The sequence below is a fragment of the Stenella coeruleoalba genome (genome assembly GCF_951394435.1).
Source record: "Stenella coeruleoalba genome assembly, chromosome: 21".
NCBI classification, from domain to species: domain Eukaryota; kingdom Metazoa; phylum Chordata; class Mammalia; order Artiodactyla; family Delphinidae; genus Stenella; species Stenella coeruleoalba.
The window spans coordinates 11,261,731-11,278,091 of record NC_137167.1 but is presented as its reverse complement, the minus strand read 5'-3'; the positions used below and the strand labels follow the sequence as shown (position 1 = coordinate 11,278,091).

Below are 16,361 nucleotides of genomic sequence, written 5' to 3'. Positions count from 1 at the left end.
TCTGCTCTATAACAGAGTGAATCAGCTGTACATATACATGTATTTCCCCATAAATCATCAAAGTAGCTTAGAAGAGTCAGCCATTTTCATATCAACTTTCTCTCCCAGACTATTTTTTGCACTTGGAATATGCAGAAATGATCTGTCCTATGGTGTATGCCAGGTGTTATCAGGGAAATATGGACACTGTTAACATAGCGATAAATTAAATCTTACGTTTGACATATAAACGTATCCAACAGAGCAAATTATTCAGTTGATTGCCTAGGAGTTAAGAGCAGGAGCTCTGGAGTCAGACTTCCAGGGTCCAGATACTGACACCACAATATGCAAGCTGTGTGATTGTGGGAGGTTGCTTTACTTCTCTGTCTCTGTCTTGCTATCTGTAAATTGGGAATAATACATAATAATACATATCTCCTGGAATTGTTACAGAACTTAAGAGTTAATGGACGTGACATTCTTAGAGCAGTGTCTGGTTCATAGTAAGTACTCAACCATTGTTAGCTATTATTGGGAGTTTATTGCTGAAAGTACTAAGAGAACCTTATTTTAACTTCATCTCGTAGGTCTTGGGACCACTATTGTAGTAGTTTTATAATTTTATCTTTGACCCTCAACCTATGAAATAACTGGGTCAGGCACTACAGAACTGTATAGAAGAAGAAGATTGCTAATTTCAACAAACATAATATCAATTTCTCAGGCTGAAAAATTCTCTTACCTAGTAAATCTGCGCTCATTTCCCTTGTGGAATTGTACAGTGTTGTAAATCTCTCGCAGACACATGTGGAGAGGTGATCTAGTTGACGTAGCTTATTATAAGACACATAAAATTACCATAGTGACTGTGAAATGGAATAATCATTCTAGATCTTTAGTCTGCCATCCTCCTTCCCTTTTGCTTATCTCCACCTAAACTGTGCAGAATCATTCTTCTGGAGGGAAAAGTCCTGGGTTTAAATCCTGGTCTGCACCTTGCCAGCCTTGTGACCTTGAACAAGTGCCTGGATAACCCCCCATATCCTCGCCTATAAAACAGAAAGAATAATTATCCATCCTACAAGAAATACATACAAGGACAAGGGAAGAGGGAATTTGACACAAATGGTAAATCTGGGATATGCATTGATCGTGAATAACTTCAGAGTTAAGGGAACAAATTTAGACCTCATAGACTGGGACCAATCGATGAAGACAATCGATCAACTTTGATTTGAAGGCAAAAGAGATAATATTAAAATACGTCTGCTTCTCCTGCTGAAATGGAAGAACAGCCTGGCTTCTGTGGGAGACTCTGAGATCAGGTACATTAAAGGAGATGGAGAGGAACACAGTTCGAGGACCAGCATCTTAACTGAGGCAGGAATCGAGTAGAGAACACTCTAACAGTGATGACCAGATAAGAGAACGATAGGAGGATACAAAAATTGCAAAGTAAAGGCAGTACTGCTTATCAGGCAATTTTCCAGTTAAATTTACATTTCCTACCTATTAGCATCACGTGGCAGAGAGTGTTAAGAGTCCTAATTCAGTGGAATGCATAAAAACAAAAAATAACATCACTGGGGCCCTTTGATCTCAAATTTAAAAAGTCTTTTGAGAAGGTGAGTGTGGACTTTGGAATAATGTTTGGACTGGGTCTCTTCTTATCAGTATCTTCTAGATCCTTCCTTCTACTTATTTTTTCAGCAAACACTTAAGGTCTTACTTTGTGCTAGGTCCCTGAGATCCTATATATCTTCCACCTGATACCTTTAGACATTTGGATGTTTGGATATAGTGCCAATCAAAATGGACACACCACTACCACCATCAAAAGCCTCAGCTTCCAAATAGGGACTGTGACCGCCTACTAATGACTGCTCTTACCTGACCCCCTTTGATTGGGTAGGGATAAATTCCCTAAGTGGTTCTCTTTTGTACATGTGCCTCTTCAGTGCAGCCCGTTGGGTATGGTGTTTAGCTGTAGAATGTGATAAGTCATTTTCTATGACCTTAGAATAAGCATAGTTTTTGACTAGCCTGGTTGTGGCTCATCCCCTAGAAATGAGCATTTAAAAGAATCCTACTGTTCAGTCAACTTGTAGCAGTGAACTGTGGGAAGGGAAACTTTGAGCTTGTCCATGTGTGAAAATCCCCATCAGTGGAGATTGAAATGTTTGGGAAATCGAGGTTAACACTAGTAAGATGCCAACTTTGGCTGTAGAGGTACTACCGTTGTGAATAATAGAAGTAAAATGCTGAATATCACCCTTGGTTTTATTGTTTTCTGTTGTATAATGACACCTTCCATGCAGGTGTTAAGAGGGTTGTTCAAAATGCTCGTAAAGGTGTTATTCAGTAGTTCACACATTCTTGTATAAGGAGTTGGACATGGAACTGCTAAAACGGTATTTCTAGGTCTAACGATCTTCACTATACTTTGAAGCCTATTCTCAATGTGTTGACTGGCTTAGTTTGCTGCCAATATTAGGGAGTCAGCTTGAGAATACTTTATAATAAATCCCTGAACTTCATAGTGACTTTCTCACAAGTGGAGGCACCTACATGGTTTTATCTCATTCTCCAAATATCCTTGCTGAATACACAGGGTCACGTGGTAGTTTCCCATTTAAGCTTCACAGGGAACTCTCGTTAACCGGAGTTAGGAACAGTCTATCTGAAGGATGATTCGGCATAGGCCAGCGTGAGCAGCAGGTCACCACATGTGGCCACAGTGACCTGTGGGACGGTCCTTAACATAGCTTAAGAGCACACACTGCCCCAGGAGCAGTAGTTTTAATCCTAGGTGTATTGGGAAATACCATTGCCACTAGAACTCGCTGCCTTTTACATGGCTATGTTTACAAAATTGAAACCTGATAAGATAAGTTTTCCCTTTTATGGTCAAATTTGTGAGTGTAGCCCGGAAGAGACGACCAGATGGCAAAGCCTAAACTTTATCTACTCTCTTCATTGTGACCAAAATCCTCTCGAGAAAGGAGTTTTAGAGACTTCCGTCACTAATTTACCTTTAACATGACTATAAAAAAGAAAGGACATCCTTCTGCGTTGAGGACTGATTCATGATCTTTGTGGGACTTTTATCAACTAACGCAGTTGCCGGTCACCAGTTTTCACCGTGAGATCTGCACGTGTGCGGTATCAGGCTTTTAAATGGTTTTATGCAGGGAAGACTTCACTGGGGTCGTAGCTGAAAGCTCACGGTTATTTGATAATATTTTGCAGGTTTCCTGTTTAGTTTGTTCAGAGTGTTGAGGCTCTTCAGATTAACTGCACAGACAGGGAGAGTTATAACGTGAGCTAGCTTTGCAGTGTCCGCACCTTCAAAGAACAGAAATAATTTATCTAGTGTCCCATGCTATCGGCATGTCTCAGCAGCATACACATGCTAAAATTTGTTTCCTGTTCTTAACAATACGGTACAATATTTGATATGGCAGTGCTGAACCTATTAAAAAAAGAATAAGTGCCCAGGAGACAAGTAAAACAAGAGGACTGCTTAGGTGAATGGTTCTTCTTACAAATTTATTTCACCTTTATTACAAATATTTATTCACACATGAAAGTATTGGAATAAATGAGCCTAGTGCCTTCAATGTTTGTGTGCTGAGCATGTAAAATAATTTTTTTGGATTACTGCCACTATTTTTTTTAAAGCCCTTTGAAACACTTAAAACCTGTGAAAAGGAGTGCCGGTAACACATGTGGCATTGCTCTGAGCGTTTTTGAGTTCCTATTTTTATAGGCTGCTCCTTTTTGCACTTTACTGTCTGTCTTTGTTGATACGTTTCTAAGGGTGTGGATATATTCATATTATTGTCAGGCAGGTTTGAAATAGATTTAGGCAAAGACTGCTTAAAACTTGCTCTATCATTAAATTGTTTCAGGATGTGGAAATGCTGCTTCTGCAGAATCACAGTGAAAGCAGAATTATGAACTGTGGTAGACCAAATACAATTAAATCATTCCAAAGATGCTCAGACCACTTACTGCACCGGAAGCATTAACTTAGCATTGTGTTTGCCTTCAACCAATTTTTAATTAGCAGACTATTTACTCTTAAACAAGAATTGAAAGGCACGTACATTTTTTTTGCAGTTTTAAAATCCAAGTGAAAAATTTTGGCAGTTTTAAACTCCAAGTACTCACTTTAAAAAATTGCCCCAAGGTTTAGAAACTACCCCTGGTCTTATAAAGTTATGCCTGAGTGTTAGAAAGTACTTGGTGGCGTACTTTTTTTTTTTTTTTTTTTTTTTGCGTTACGCGGGCCTCTCATTGTTGCGGCCTCTCCCGTTGCGGAGCACAGGCTCCGGACGCGCAGGCTCAGCGGCCATGGCTCACGGGCCCAGCCGCTCCGCAGCATGTGGGATCTTCCCAGACCGGGGCACGAACCCGCGTCCCCTGCATCGGCAGGTGGACTCCCAACCACTGCGCCACCCAGGGAAGCCCTGTGGCGTACTTTTTCAGTGAAATAAATGAGATTATTTCATGCGAGTAAACCGTATATGTGAGAAACATACATACTTCTAAAATGTATTCTAGTAACATATAGTTATTATTCTGTAATATAATTGAAGAAAATTTACTCTATTGAAAATTGTCTCACTATGAATAGAGGAGAAAAAACACACAGACCATATGTGCTCAATATTACTTTGTATTTTTATCAAGTCTGTGAAATTTCCAGGGCTATTCTGTTAGGATGGCTATATGAGAGGACAAAGAAGAATTTATGTTGTTGCCCAGTCTATAGGATGCTTGCATTTGGGCTTCACCTGGAGTGAGTGAGGAATTTTTATGGTACTTTTCTAGAAGGTACCACTGACCTCAGAACACCCATGAGCCAACAGTGAGTCACGTAGCTGGGTTGGTGGGTCACAGATTTGTTTCTCCATTTACGGAGAATTTTGAGTTAACACCTTAAAACAGCTGTTCTCTGAAAAGCCGGGTATCCTCGTGTCATAGGTGATTTCCCCTGAAGACATGCAGGGACATTATGACAAGTGGACTTCTAAGGAGGCAAAGTCAGAGTAGCTGGGAGCTTCTGCGCTTGTGACAGCCTTGAGACTGCATGCACGAGAGAAACTCAGGCTAGTCAACAGAGGTATATCCGAATCCCAAACATCAAGAAATGTTTATACAGTAGGGTCAGCTTAAGGAGTGGATATTTTAGTTAAGAAAGACCTCGTATCTGAAGGTCTGTGCCTCGTTACGTCATAGATCATCTCTTAAGGGCAAAAGATCTACTGGTCTTTGCACATGAACCCCCAAAGGAAAGGATGGATGTGTTGATCTGCCAGATGAGTGATTATTTTCCTTGCCCCAAAGGACCTAGTGGCGTTGGAGCCCCAAAGTCATGGTTATCAGGTTGAACATATGAGGATTTCAGTGCCACACCACTCACAGAATTTAAATGGAGGATATAGTCTTAAGAGCTACATTTGTAAATTATAGCACAAATATTCCCAAGAATCTCCATGACTGCGAACTTAGCCAAGACTTTAAAAGAACTTAATGAAATCCTGAGGCTTTTTTCAATGGCAGAAAGACCACACGGAAAAGGCAGAAAAACTAAGAGACACCACGACTCCTTTTTTCCTTTCTTTCTTTCTTTCTTCCTTCCTTCCTTCCTTCCTTTCTTTCTTTATGCATGCATTTCCTTGTTTGCTGAATCATGTGAAATTTAGTTGTAGACATGATGACATTTCACCCCTAAATACTTCAGCAGATACTGCCTGAGAACAAGGACATTTCTTCTGCATGACCACAATGCAGTTATCACACTTGAGAAATTTAATTTTGTTACAATACCTTTATTCAGATTTCCCCGATAGTCCCAATAACGTTCTTTATAACTATTTTTCCCCTAAACCAAGGTCCAATCAATCGCTACACATTGCATTTATTTGTCAAAGTTTCCTTTAATCTAGATCAGTTTCACAGTCTTTTATCATTCATGACATTGGCATACCTGAAGCCTAGACCAGTTGTTTTTGTAGAATATCCCTCAATTTGAATTTGTCCGATTGTTTCCTCACATTTGAAATCAAGACTCTTAATAAATAAATAAATAAATGAAGACAGGAGGGTAAAGGGAAGGAGAGGTGAGAGAAAGGGGGGAACAGAATAAGAGAAAAGAAAGTAAAAAGAGATGCAAACAAATTGCGTGAAGATTTCAAACCAGAAAACCATATCCAGTAGATTTGTATTCAGGCTGTATTGATAAGCAAATGAATGGAGTGGTGAGTGAGGGAACATGGTACTTATTGAGAGGTAAGGATATCTGAAATACTGTGTTTAGAACGTTTTGCATAGAGACAAGGGAAGAAACCTTGAGAGTTCGGGTTGTGTGCCAAGTTAAACACAAAATGAAGTGAAAACAACAAAAAAAATTCAAACTAGTTCTTTTAATCTGTACATTGAAAAAATGAGGTGTTTTATTTTTCTTAATATACGTAAATAAACCAGTTTTTGGTGCCATTTAACGCCAGGAGATCTGTTTCTTTAAAACCCTTCACCAGGTTTACAAAATTGAAAATGATCTTAAGGCGTTAATAGGAATATACAAATACTATTCCAGATACATGAGAATTTAGTGTTTTTTAAAACCTCCGAAACAGAGATTCGCAGACCGTATCTTAAAAGGAAGACTCCTAGAAAAGCTCTTCAAGAAGTAAATCTTATTTTCAAGCTGTCAGGAAAAAAAAAGGAGAAAATCATCAGGTATCAAAGGCTAAGAACAGCTGAAATACGTTTCCTGACTCGCTACTGTGTCTCCATATTTGGCGCCTGCTTCTCCGCCGCCTCTCCAAATAAGTAAAAAGAGGGACACATAATTGTAGGAATACTGCAGAGAAGCCACACGTTCAAATAGTTTTTGCCGTACTTTACTGGAAAATTTATATGCTCATTCCTGACATTTGGGGAGGATTTTCTTGGTAAGGGCAGACTTGTAGAAAAACAAAACTACCCGGGGTAGGAAAGGTACTCCATTTCCTGTTGGTGTCTAACGTGGCCCTGACTGCTGTCCTTGGAGTCTTGAGGCTATACGCAGTGAGTAATTGCTCACTGGATCCAGGAGGTGCAGTCTCCTTTGGTGGGTTTGAGGAATTAACTTCCCATTAAGGCTTGAACTGGGGCAGAAGTAGACTTTGTAGTTGGCTTTTCTAAGACTCAGTGGAAACAGAGATGTTGAGATCTCAGGTTCTGCTGTGTTGATTCGTAAGTGAAATTTGGTGTGCAGAGGAGAATCCATTTGTTATGCTTTTATTTTTTAAACTGTTTTATTACGAAAAAAATCAGACATACTGTATAGAAATGTACAACAAATCCCTGTTTCTACCTATTGCCTAACTTCTACAATGATCAGCTTCTTGGGAAAGTTTTTTCATTTTTATGCCTACCCATTCCCCGCTACCATTTCATGTTGAAGTAAATCTCAGATATTGTAACATTTTATCCATAAATATTTCAGTAGAGAATAGATATTCTTTGAAGCAGTCTTGCTTAAAGTAGGAGTGGTATATGTGTTTAATGTAAAGTGTCCTACAGTACAATTGAAGTGCTCCCAGCCTCTGTTGAGAAGGTTTAGAAGGGTGAAATCCAATCAAACTGATAATTTGATGGGAGTGTGGTGGCCTTCTTGAATGGTCAGTCTTCGTTTGTGGAACAGTAACTGTAGGTCCAGTAAAAGAGTGATGTCACCAAAGAATTTCTGTCTTGAAGAAATGAGCGTTGTTAAGATTTATGAGTCCTCTTTGTTCTTTGGGCTGGTGATAGGATAGTCTGACTCTCCAGAACGTTATAACCATGGACAAGAGATACTTACCTGTCTTTGAAAATAAACTTCCCATTTAAAAAATGGGTATGACACCTGCTGTACCTATTCACAGAACTGTGATGAAGATAAATTGTCATCTGGGATATGAATGTGCTTTAGAAATAATGGCCCAGTCACATATTCTTTTTTAGCATAGGATTTTGATTCTTTGAAATGACCAGTGTTCAGGATTTTTAATGGTATCAGAGAATGTAACGATTGAGGAAATTACTATCTTGAAAAAATATATATATATAAAATATATGTATGTATAAATTTTGGGAATTTTTAAAAGAATGATTTTTTATTGGAGTAGAGTTGATGTACAATATTATATGTTACAGGTGTACAATATAGTGATTCACAGTTTTGAAGGTTATACTCCATTTATAGTTAATATAAAATATTGGCTATATTCCCTGTGTTGTACAATATATTCTTGTAGCTTATCTTCTACATAGTAGTTTGTACCTTTTAATCCCCTATGCGTATATTGCCCCTCTCTGCTTCCCTCTCCCCACTGGTAACCACTAGTTTGTTCTCTATATCTGTGAGTGTGTTTTAAAGAGTAATTTCATTACCTAAGTTCTCTTTTCTTTTTCCCCCTGAATATATTTCATGTGAGCATTTTATTCTCCTCTAAGTTGAGATCCATTTTGGTTGACACCCCCCCTCCCCTTTTTCTTTTCTCTCTCAATTAGTAAAGGCTTTGGGAATGGTTTCTTGATCAAGCTTACCAAAATTAGAATGTTTCTCTTGGAAAGATTACCAGGTGATCGGAACTTTTTTTCCTTCTCTTTTCTTTTTTAGCCTTGCCTCCCCGATTGAAAGAGATGAAAAGTCAGGAGTCTGCAGCAGGTTCAAAACTCGTGCTTCGGTGCGAGACCAGTTCTGAATACTCCTCTCTCAAATTCAGATGGTTCAAGAATGGGAATGAATTAAACCGAAAGAACAAACCACAAAACATCAAGATACAAAAAAGGCCAGGGTAAGTATCATGCAATCACAGCAGGGGCAATGCCTAGCAATACAATGATATAAAATATAAAAATTACAAACAGCCTAGCAAATATGTACACCATCAAAAAACACGATATATAATAAGTGAAAAGATTTTTCATTATATGGTGGCCAGAAATTGTGTCATTATATAGGAAAGAATTTAAAGTTTCTGATTCTTACAACTTCTGGACGAAGAAAGGAAAGGATAGATGTGGAAAGAACTGTAGGGTGTGGGTGGAAATAGAAGGGATGAGGGAAAGTAGTATTAATAGCAGCTGTTGTAATACTAAGTAATAGGTGGGATCCTAAAATCCCATTTAGAGCACCAGTGCCTTGCACAATCAAAATCCTGACTTTGTTATAAAGATCAGTAAATACCGAGATTTATGGAAAGACTTAGAATGTAATCAGTCGCTTTTGAACTATTTTCAGGTAAACGGTTAGTACATAAAATACCTAATAAGAATGTTTAACTGACAATTCTATTCAACTATATCACCATTAGAGCAGATTAAAACATCCAGTAATCCTGGGTAGCAAGAATCTTAAATTTTCCTGCCCTCCTTGAGGAGATCCATATTTGGAAAAGCTTCATGTGATTCCCTATAGCATCTTGGTAGGTATGTTCTATACCTACTCTAAAGTGATGCTTTTTTATTATTCCTACACTCTTCATTTTTATTTTTGTCCTTATTTAAGAAATTTTTCTTCTAATATCAAACTACATTTTGAAATGATGGAAGAGCTAAAAATCTTGGATTTTTGCTTGTGAACAGTCCTTTAATCAATGTGACGTGTATCATAGTGGCTCCAAGCTCCAAGATTACATTTTCTCTACTTCAGAGGATTCCAGTGAAAGCCCAGCTATGATAACAGAAGCAGCAATGAAAGAATCTCTGCCTGGACTTTGATTTTATAGGACATCTACCAAAAAGCCACACACTCTTGCAAGTGCAAGAGTAAATGAAGTGATTATAATGGAAATTTAATTTAATCTTAGTGTTTAATGACTGTAATAACCATAATTAGGGATGTTGTTCTAGTTTCCATGGTTTTAGTAACTACACTGCTGCTTCTTTTTTTTTTTTTTTTTTTTTTGCGATACACGGGCCTCTCACTGTGTGGCCTCTCCCGTCGTGGAGCGCAGGCTCCGGATGCGCAGGCTCAGCGGCCATGGCTCACGGGCCCAGCCGCTCCGCGGCATGTGGGATCTTCCCGGACCGGGGCATGAACCCGTGTCCCCTGCATCAGCAGGCGGACTCTCAACCACTGCGCCACCAGGGAAGACCCACTGCTTATTCTTGTTATTGATTGTGTCAGTACCATCTCTCGATTTGGAAGAAGAATACAGCGTGAAGGCAATATCACTTTCTGTAGCAGGTGACACTTCAAAGATGCAAAAAGTAACGCTGTAGAGTGACAGGGTATTTTTATACATACTCTTATTTGTTTGTTTTTTACAACATTCCCCTAGGTAGTAAGGACAGTTTACTGCACATGTGACTCTCTAATTTTGCAGATTAAGCAGTCAAGGGTCAAAAAAGTGTTGTCTTGCCTTGAGTCACCCAACTAGCTGTGACTAAGCTGGAATACAAATCTATTTCTTGGATTCCTTAATGCCTCATTCCTTCTTTAAAAATGGAAAGCAGACACATTTAATAACGTGTCCATGTGGGGAGGGGAGGAGATAGAGTGAACGAATTGAAAAAATAAGCATGATTCTTCTAGAGAAGTTTCACAGCAGCAAAAAATACTTTTAGATAGCTTTCAGTGTCTGTTTTGTTTTTCATCAAATAGCCCAGTTAGTAAGAAACTCAGTTATCTGCACACGCAGGGTCATGTCTCATTCATTTCTATGTGGCTGTCATGTAATAGCAAAGATAAGTAAGTGCCCACAAATGCCAGGAAGGTGGAGAAACGGAAGAATCCTAGGTGTTATCTTTACACTCAGGGGGTCGTCAGATTGTAGAGAGATTATCCAGTTCAACCTTATATAAAACATAGGAGTTCCAGTGATCAAGTGCTGAAACCCTGCTAGGGCTGGGGAGCGTCAAGATTTTTAAGCAGCCCATCTGTTTACAAATAGTGATCTAAAAAATGGATTAGTTATATTGAGGTAAATCCTGCTTTATGGTAAGTCCAGATTGAATTAGGGAGACGAACTATCTAGCACTTCATATCAGACAATCAAACTAAACACTGAATTGTAGGTTACTGGTGCTAAGTACCATGGGAGTTGGGAAGTGCGGGAGCCCCGAAGAGATTCAGGAGTCACTGTGAGATGGTAGATTTGACTCTGCTGAAGACAGAGAATCCCTCCAGGTGGGTGGGTGCGGTGGGGTGGGGTGGTTATAGAGAGAGCAGAAACCACAGTCAGTAGCAGGTTCTGTTCATAGGGCAATAAAGAGGCCAGTTGGGTTGGGCCAGTGGGGGAGTGGATGGGGAATTTTGCCCTTTATTGGACAGATGCTGCGTGTCGGCCCCGGGTAGATGCTGGGTCCACAGAGATGAAGAAGAAGTTCTCTCTGCTCTCAGAGGCTTGGTCTCAAGAGGGGAGGGAAATGTAAGCAGTTGTGATACTCGGTTGTAAATTCAGCGATAGTGATGATCACGGAATGCTGTAGAAAGAAGCTCACACGGGCCGGGGAGAGGACCCAGTCCAGGACTGTGGAGGCTTCCTAGAAAGAGGGGAGGAGGAAGAGAGGGAGGAGAGGATTATCTAGACTGAAGGAACAGAACAGAGCAGCTGCAGGCTGCAGGTATTCTAGGTGAGGATGCCTGGAGAGAAGCTAATGAGGTTGGGTAAATAAGAGGACAAAAGGGAACAAGTGAGTTGCCTGGAATGAATTCGGTTTTGAAAGAGAACATGTATAGGTAAAGAGCTAATTGGCTGTATGGCTTGGATGACATATAAAAGTGTCATTGCTATTCAGAAAAGCATTTTCATATTGGCTTCATAGGCCCAGACAGCTAAGAGCACTGTCTACATATTAATAAAATCCCATTATCCCGGAAAGGCCGATATTCAGAAATCACTTCTTTTAAACAATAGCCTTGCTGGAAAGAATTAAGTGGGAACAAGAAAGACTTTTATTCAAGTAATGTGACTGTCAATTACTCTTGGCAAAGCATTGAGCATATTTGATCCTCTGAAAAATAAGATACTTTGTGTAAAGTGGGCAGCTACTGATAAGGGACCAGCTTATTGGGTTTCAGAATTGGGTATTCGGTCATTTCTGAAGTTGTATCTTTAAAAAAAAAATTAGTGCTGTCACCTTTTTTTTAAAGGACCAAACTGAATCTAAATTTAATTAACATTTGCAAGATCCTCAATTATTTCAACTTAGAAATATAAGAGAATGAATACTATTGTTATTATACCCATTAAAAAGTTAATATCCCAAGAGTGAAGGCCATTAGGTTTCTTCCTGTAGATATAATGTTAATGAATGGTAACACTTGGACTTGAAATTGATCTGAATCTATGTCTTTTGTCTTTTCACAACTACTTGTGATTTTGCTGTAGTATCCAGTAACATCACGACTTCAGGCAAGGGGCATGTTCAGGCTTAGGGTAAAGTTTTCAATAAAAGACATTCTTGTTTGTCAGCCTCATCTACATTACTCATAATTCTTCATTACGAAGATGTTCAAAATGTCGGTGGTTTGCAGTGGTTTCTTGCTTACTTAACTTTATCTTACTACATTTGCCCTTAGCCAGCAGGCCAAGAAGGGATAAACTTTATCTTAGACTGTGATCACAAGCAGAGGTGAATTTTAGTGTGAGGTTTAGGATTTCCCTGGCATTCTCTTTGTTTAAAGTAAAACACTGACCCTCTTCCAGTCCTTCGCCTCCGTTTCTTTTTCACATTTTACAATCCAGATTTTTCGTAGCAGCCAGAATTTCCTCTTAATCCCTTAGTGTTATGAAAAGATTTTATACCGATAGGGAATTGCTATTATTTTGTGAAGTCTTATCCACCTTCGGGCCCTGCTCCTACTAATAAAGGACATTCCTACATGTTCTTCCTATGATTTTGCATACAGTTGCGAGCCTTTGTTTATTTTATTTTATTTGGCTAAGCGATATGTGGGACCAATGAAAAGAAATGGAAACTGCCCTGGTCTTAAGTGTCCCCTTGTTCTCCTTTCCTTTGCCTGGTGGACCATTTTGATCAAGAAAACTGGTTAAAGAGCTTGGTGTGTGACAGATCGTATTTGGGGGTTGTCCAGTTGGCCTCATTTGCATACCTGTTCTACATCAGCCTCATTAAAGTCTGACTTCCTGTTGTTTGCGTCTGGCGCACACTTTTGGATGCCCTTAATTTTGTACCAGCTCTTCGTTTCTTCTCTTTCTCTTCGTTTCTGTTCTCACATTTTTTTTTTTTGGCTGTGCCACACGTCTTGTGGGATCTTAGTTCCCTGACCAGGGGTCGAACCCAGGCCCTCGGCAGTGAAAGCACAAAGTCCTAACCACTGGACCACCAGAGAATTCCCTGTTCTTACACATCTTAATTTTGTTTAAAATCGATTCTAATTGATTTGGTCAAGTTAACAACATTTTTTAAGGAATTATTTCTCCTGTTATCAATTGTTTCAGGTTTTTTTGACTCTATAATAGAAAAGGTTTCTACACATCCCCTTCTTTGATGAGTTGAGCCGCTCTGACAGGTCATTTTAACTTTATATGTAGGAAAATCTCAAATTCTTTGGGTATAAAACGGGAATACACAGTGCCTGTTTCATAGCGTTTATGTGAGGCATTTTATGCAGTGCCTGGTTCTGTAGAGTTTCACAGTTGCTGCAGTGGCAAGTGACTTCATTCTGGTAGAACCAGATGGCAAGTGACATTCTCTAGTTTGCACTGTGAAATCCCTCTCTCTCTTCTTTACCCTTCTCATCATAGGCAATTCAACAGTATCTGAAAGCTGTGTTGAACACACACACACGCAAGTTCATATGATTCCTTAGAGATCAGAGGAATGGAATTTTATAAACTGAGGTGATCAGTTCTATATGCATTTAAGTTGCCTTAGCCTGTAAAACATGGTGGAAGAATCAAGTTAAGTAAGAAAAACGAGATAGTAGCTATGGGAGCCTTGAATCTGTCTTGTCAGTGAGCACTCATTAGAAGAACACAGTTTGCATTTTGATATAAAAAAAGAAAAAGAAATTAATATTTATAACTGTTTGTATTAATTTATTGTTACATTGTTTTATTTTTTCTTATTCCAAACCAATGCATGCTTATTATAAAAATCTAAAAATTGCAGGTATGTAGAATGTAATTATAATAATAGCCAACACTTATTTGGAGCTTACTCTATTTCAAGCATCTTTTTAAACATGTTACATGAATTAACTGTTTTAAAACTTTTAGAAATGAAAATCCGCCAAAATATTCACCCCTCCCAGATCCCCAGGTAACTCATCAATTAAAGAGCAAAAAGTTAATTTTGTGATTGGAAGGGAGTTCATTAATTCTTCCAAGTTAACTTTCTTCTTTTAGGCAAGATATGGTAGCCTACTGAAGACAGTAAAATAAGACTATTATAACCATACTTATTAAAGCCCCAAATTGTTGCAGTGTATAATTTTTAAGAAGGTTTGTCTATTTCTACTCTCTCACTATTTCCCATTCCTGCTCTAAGACCCAAGGATTGAAGAATCTCATAGTTAAACGTGTCATTAGAGTTCAAAGGGGCCCTTCATGTCCCTGGAGAATTTTGAGTTTCCATTGAACTGCAAAAAGGGTTGCCAACCTTTTTGACATAAACACTTTCTCCCTTCATAATATTTTTAAATATGCATGTCTCATTTAAGCTTTCATTTTAAAACAGGGTTTGTTTTTTCAAAGCTGATTGAAACCACTGATCTAATTTAATCTTTCTCTGCCTAGAGATATTCTTGTTAGGAATTGCTTGACAGGTGGCCCTCCAGACTTGAATCTTTCCAAAGAGAAAACCTAACTCTTTCACATGACACCCTGTCCAATTTTGGGCGCTCAAAAGGTTCTTCCTTATATATCATCCAAAATGTACCTTCTTTTTCCTGTAAGACACAATTCTACCTTTAAGAGCTTCACCAAATAATTTCCTTTTTCAGATAACAACGATGAAATGTATTTAAATATATCTTGTTCATAGCTACCTGCCAGTGGAACCTCTGGTTCTTTAATAGCATCTTCTCTAGTGATAAGATTTCTAGGCCCTATTCAATTCTGATCACCCTCTTCTAAACTCCTCTAGCTATTGATAATTTTTTTATCAAATGCCACTTTGAAACATAATGCAATACTCTAGATGTGATTCAGCCTGTGAGCGGTGTATTGAGACTTTTATAAAATTTGACTCGTGCTCTTTTAATATTAATTTGGCCAAACAGTGCATACATTTCTTTCTTCTTCTTTTTTAAATAGTTGTTTCAAATGGAGTAATGTTAAACGTGTAGCTAATTGAAGTCCCTTTTTTCTGTATATATTGTTGTCAAGGCTTATGCCTCCCAGCCTGTATTTCTGCTGCTGATTTTTGAACCTGAGTGTATTTGTTATGCTTAGCTTGATTAAATTGATTCTTGGTCTTGGCCCATTGATGCTCAGTCATAGAATTCCCAAGGGTGTCTCTACAGAAAGGATTCCTTAGTCACGTGTCATGCCTTAGAAATTCACTGTAACTATTTGCATAAAATGACTAAGAGGTAGGTTGTAACGAACTCTAAGTTTGTTCAATGCAACACTTACTTCAGCATAGAAAATTACATTTTTTTCCCTTGTTCTCTTTCTCTTTCTCTTTTAAGCATAACATTTATTTACATTCCTTGGAATAGTATTCCAGTAAACACTGCCCAGGTCTTTTAGGAGAATTTTGATTTTAAGAACTATCCAAGATTAACTGTAAATTAATGTTAACTGTAAGTCTGATTACCATGTTTCTTTAAGAAGACTCTCATGAGGGAGGTACTCAAGGCTGGCAGAATTTAGAAAAAAAAAAAAAAGAGAGCAGCTCCAGGTACATGATCATGAAAGGCTTGACGAAGGAACTGGCTCAGAGGTGGTCCTTAAAGATCAGCTCATATCTCGATGGGTAGAAATATGGGGCCCCCATTCTAGGAGAAAGAAGTAATAAGCAAAAGTACCAACATGGAAGGCAGGTAGGGGTGGTTCAATTCAGTAGACTGGAGAAGAGTAGAAATTAAATTTTGAACAATTGATCCAATTTGATTAATAATATTATCTGACAAGAAGACCAGAAGATTCACTTTAAAATGAGGAAGGTGTAGTTTACGGGAGGTTTGCGTAGAATTCTGAGTTGCTGTCTTTGCTTCCTGCCTTTTCTCCCTGATGTCCTCCTCTCAAGAACCCAGGCAGCCAGTACCAGGCTCCTGTATACAAGGACACTGTCTTTTTTTTTTTAATGTTTTACTGGAGTACAATTGCTTTACAATGTCGTGTTAGTTTCTGCTGTACAACGAGGTGAATCACCTGTGTGTGTACATATATCCCTTCCCTGTTGGACGTCCCTCCCCGCTCATCCCA

At 38.7% G+C, this 16,361-nt stretch overlaps 1 protein-coding gene across 4 annotated transcripts in view; it reads left to right on the top strand.

Moving 5' to 3' along the window:
* Positions 1-16,361, top strand: part of NRG1 (neuregulin 1) — a gene marked incomplete at its 3' end in the record, with an annotated part of 1,011,332 nt that overhangs the window by 838,134 nt on the left and 156,837 nt on the right. For all 4 annotated transcript variants that reach the window (XM_079909270.1, XM_079909274.1, XM_079909273.1 and 1 more), the window contains exon 2: positions 8,636-8,813. In XM_079909270.1, the coding sequence (XP_079765396.1) occupies positions 8,636-8,813 (178 nt within the window). The remainder of the gene's footprint in view (positions 1-8,635; positions 8,814-16,361) is intronic.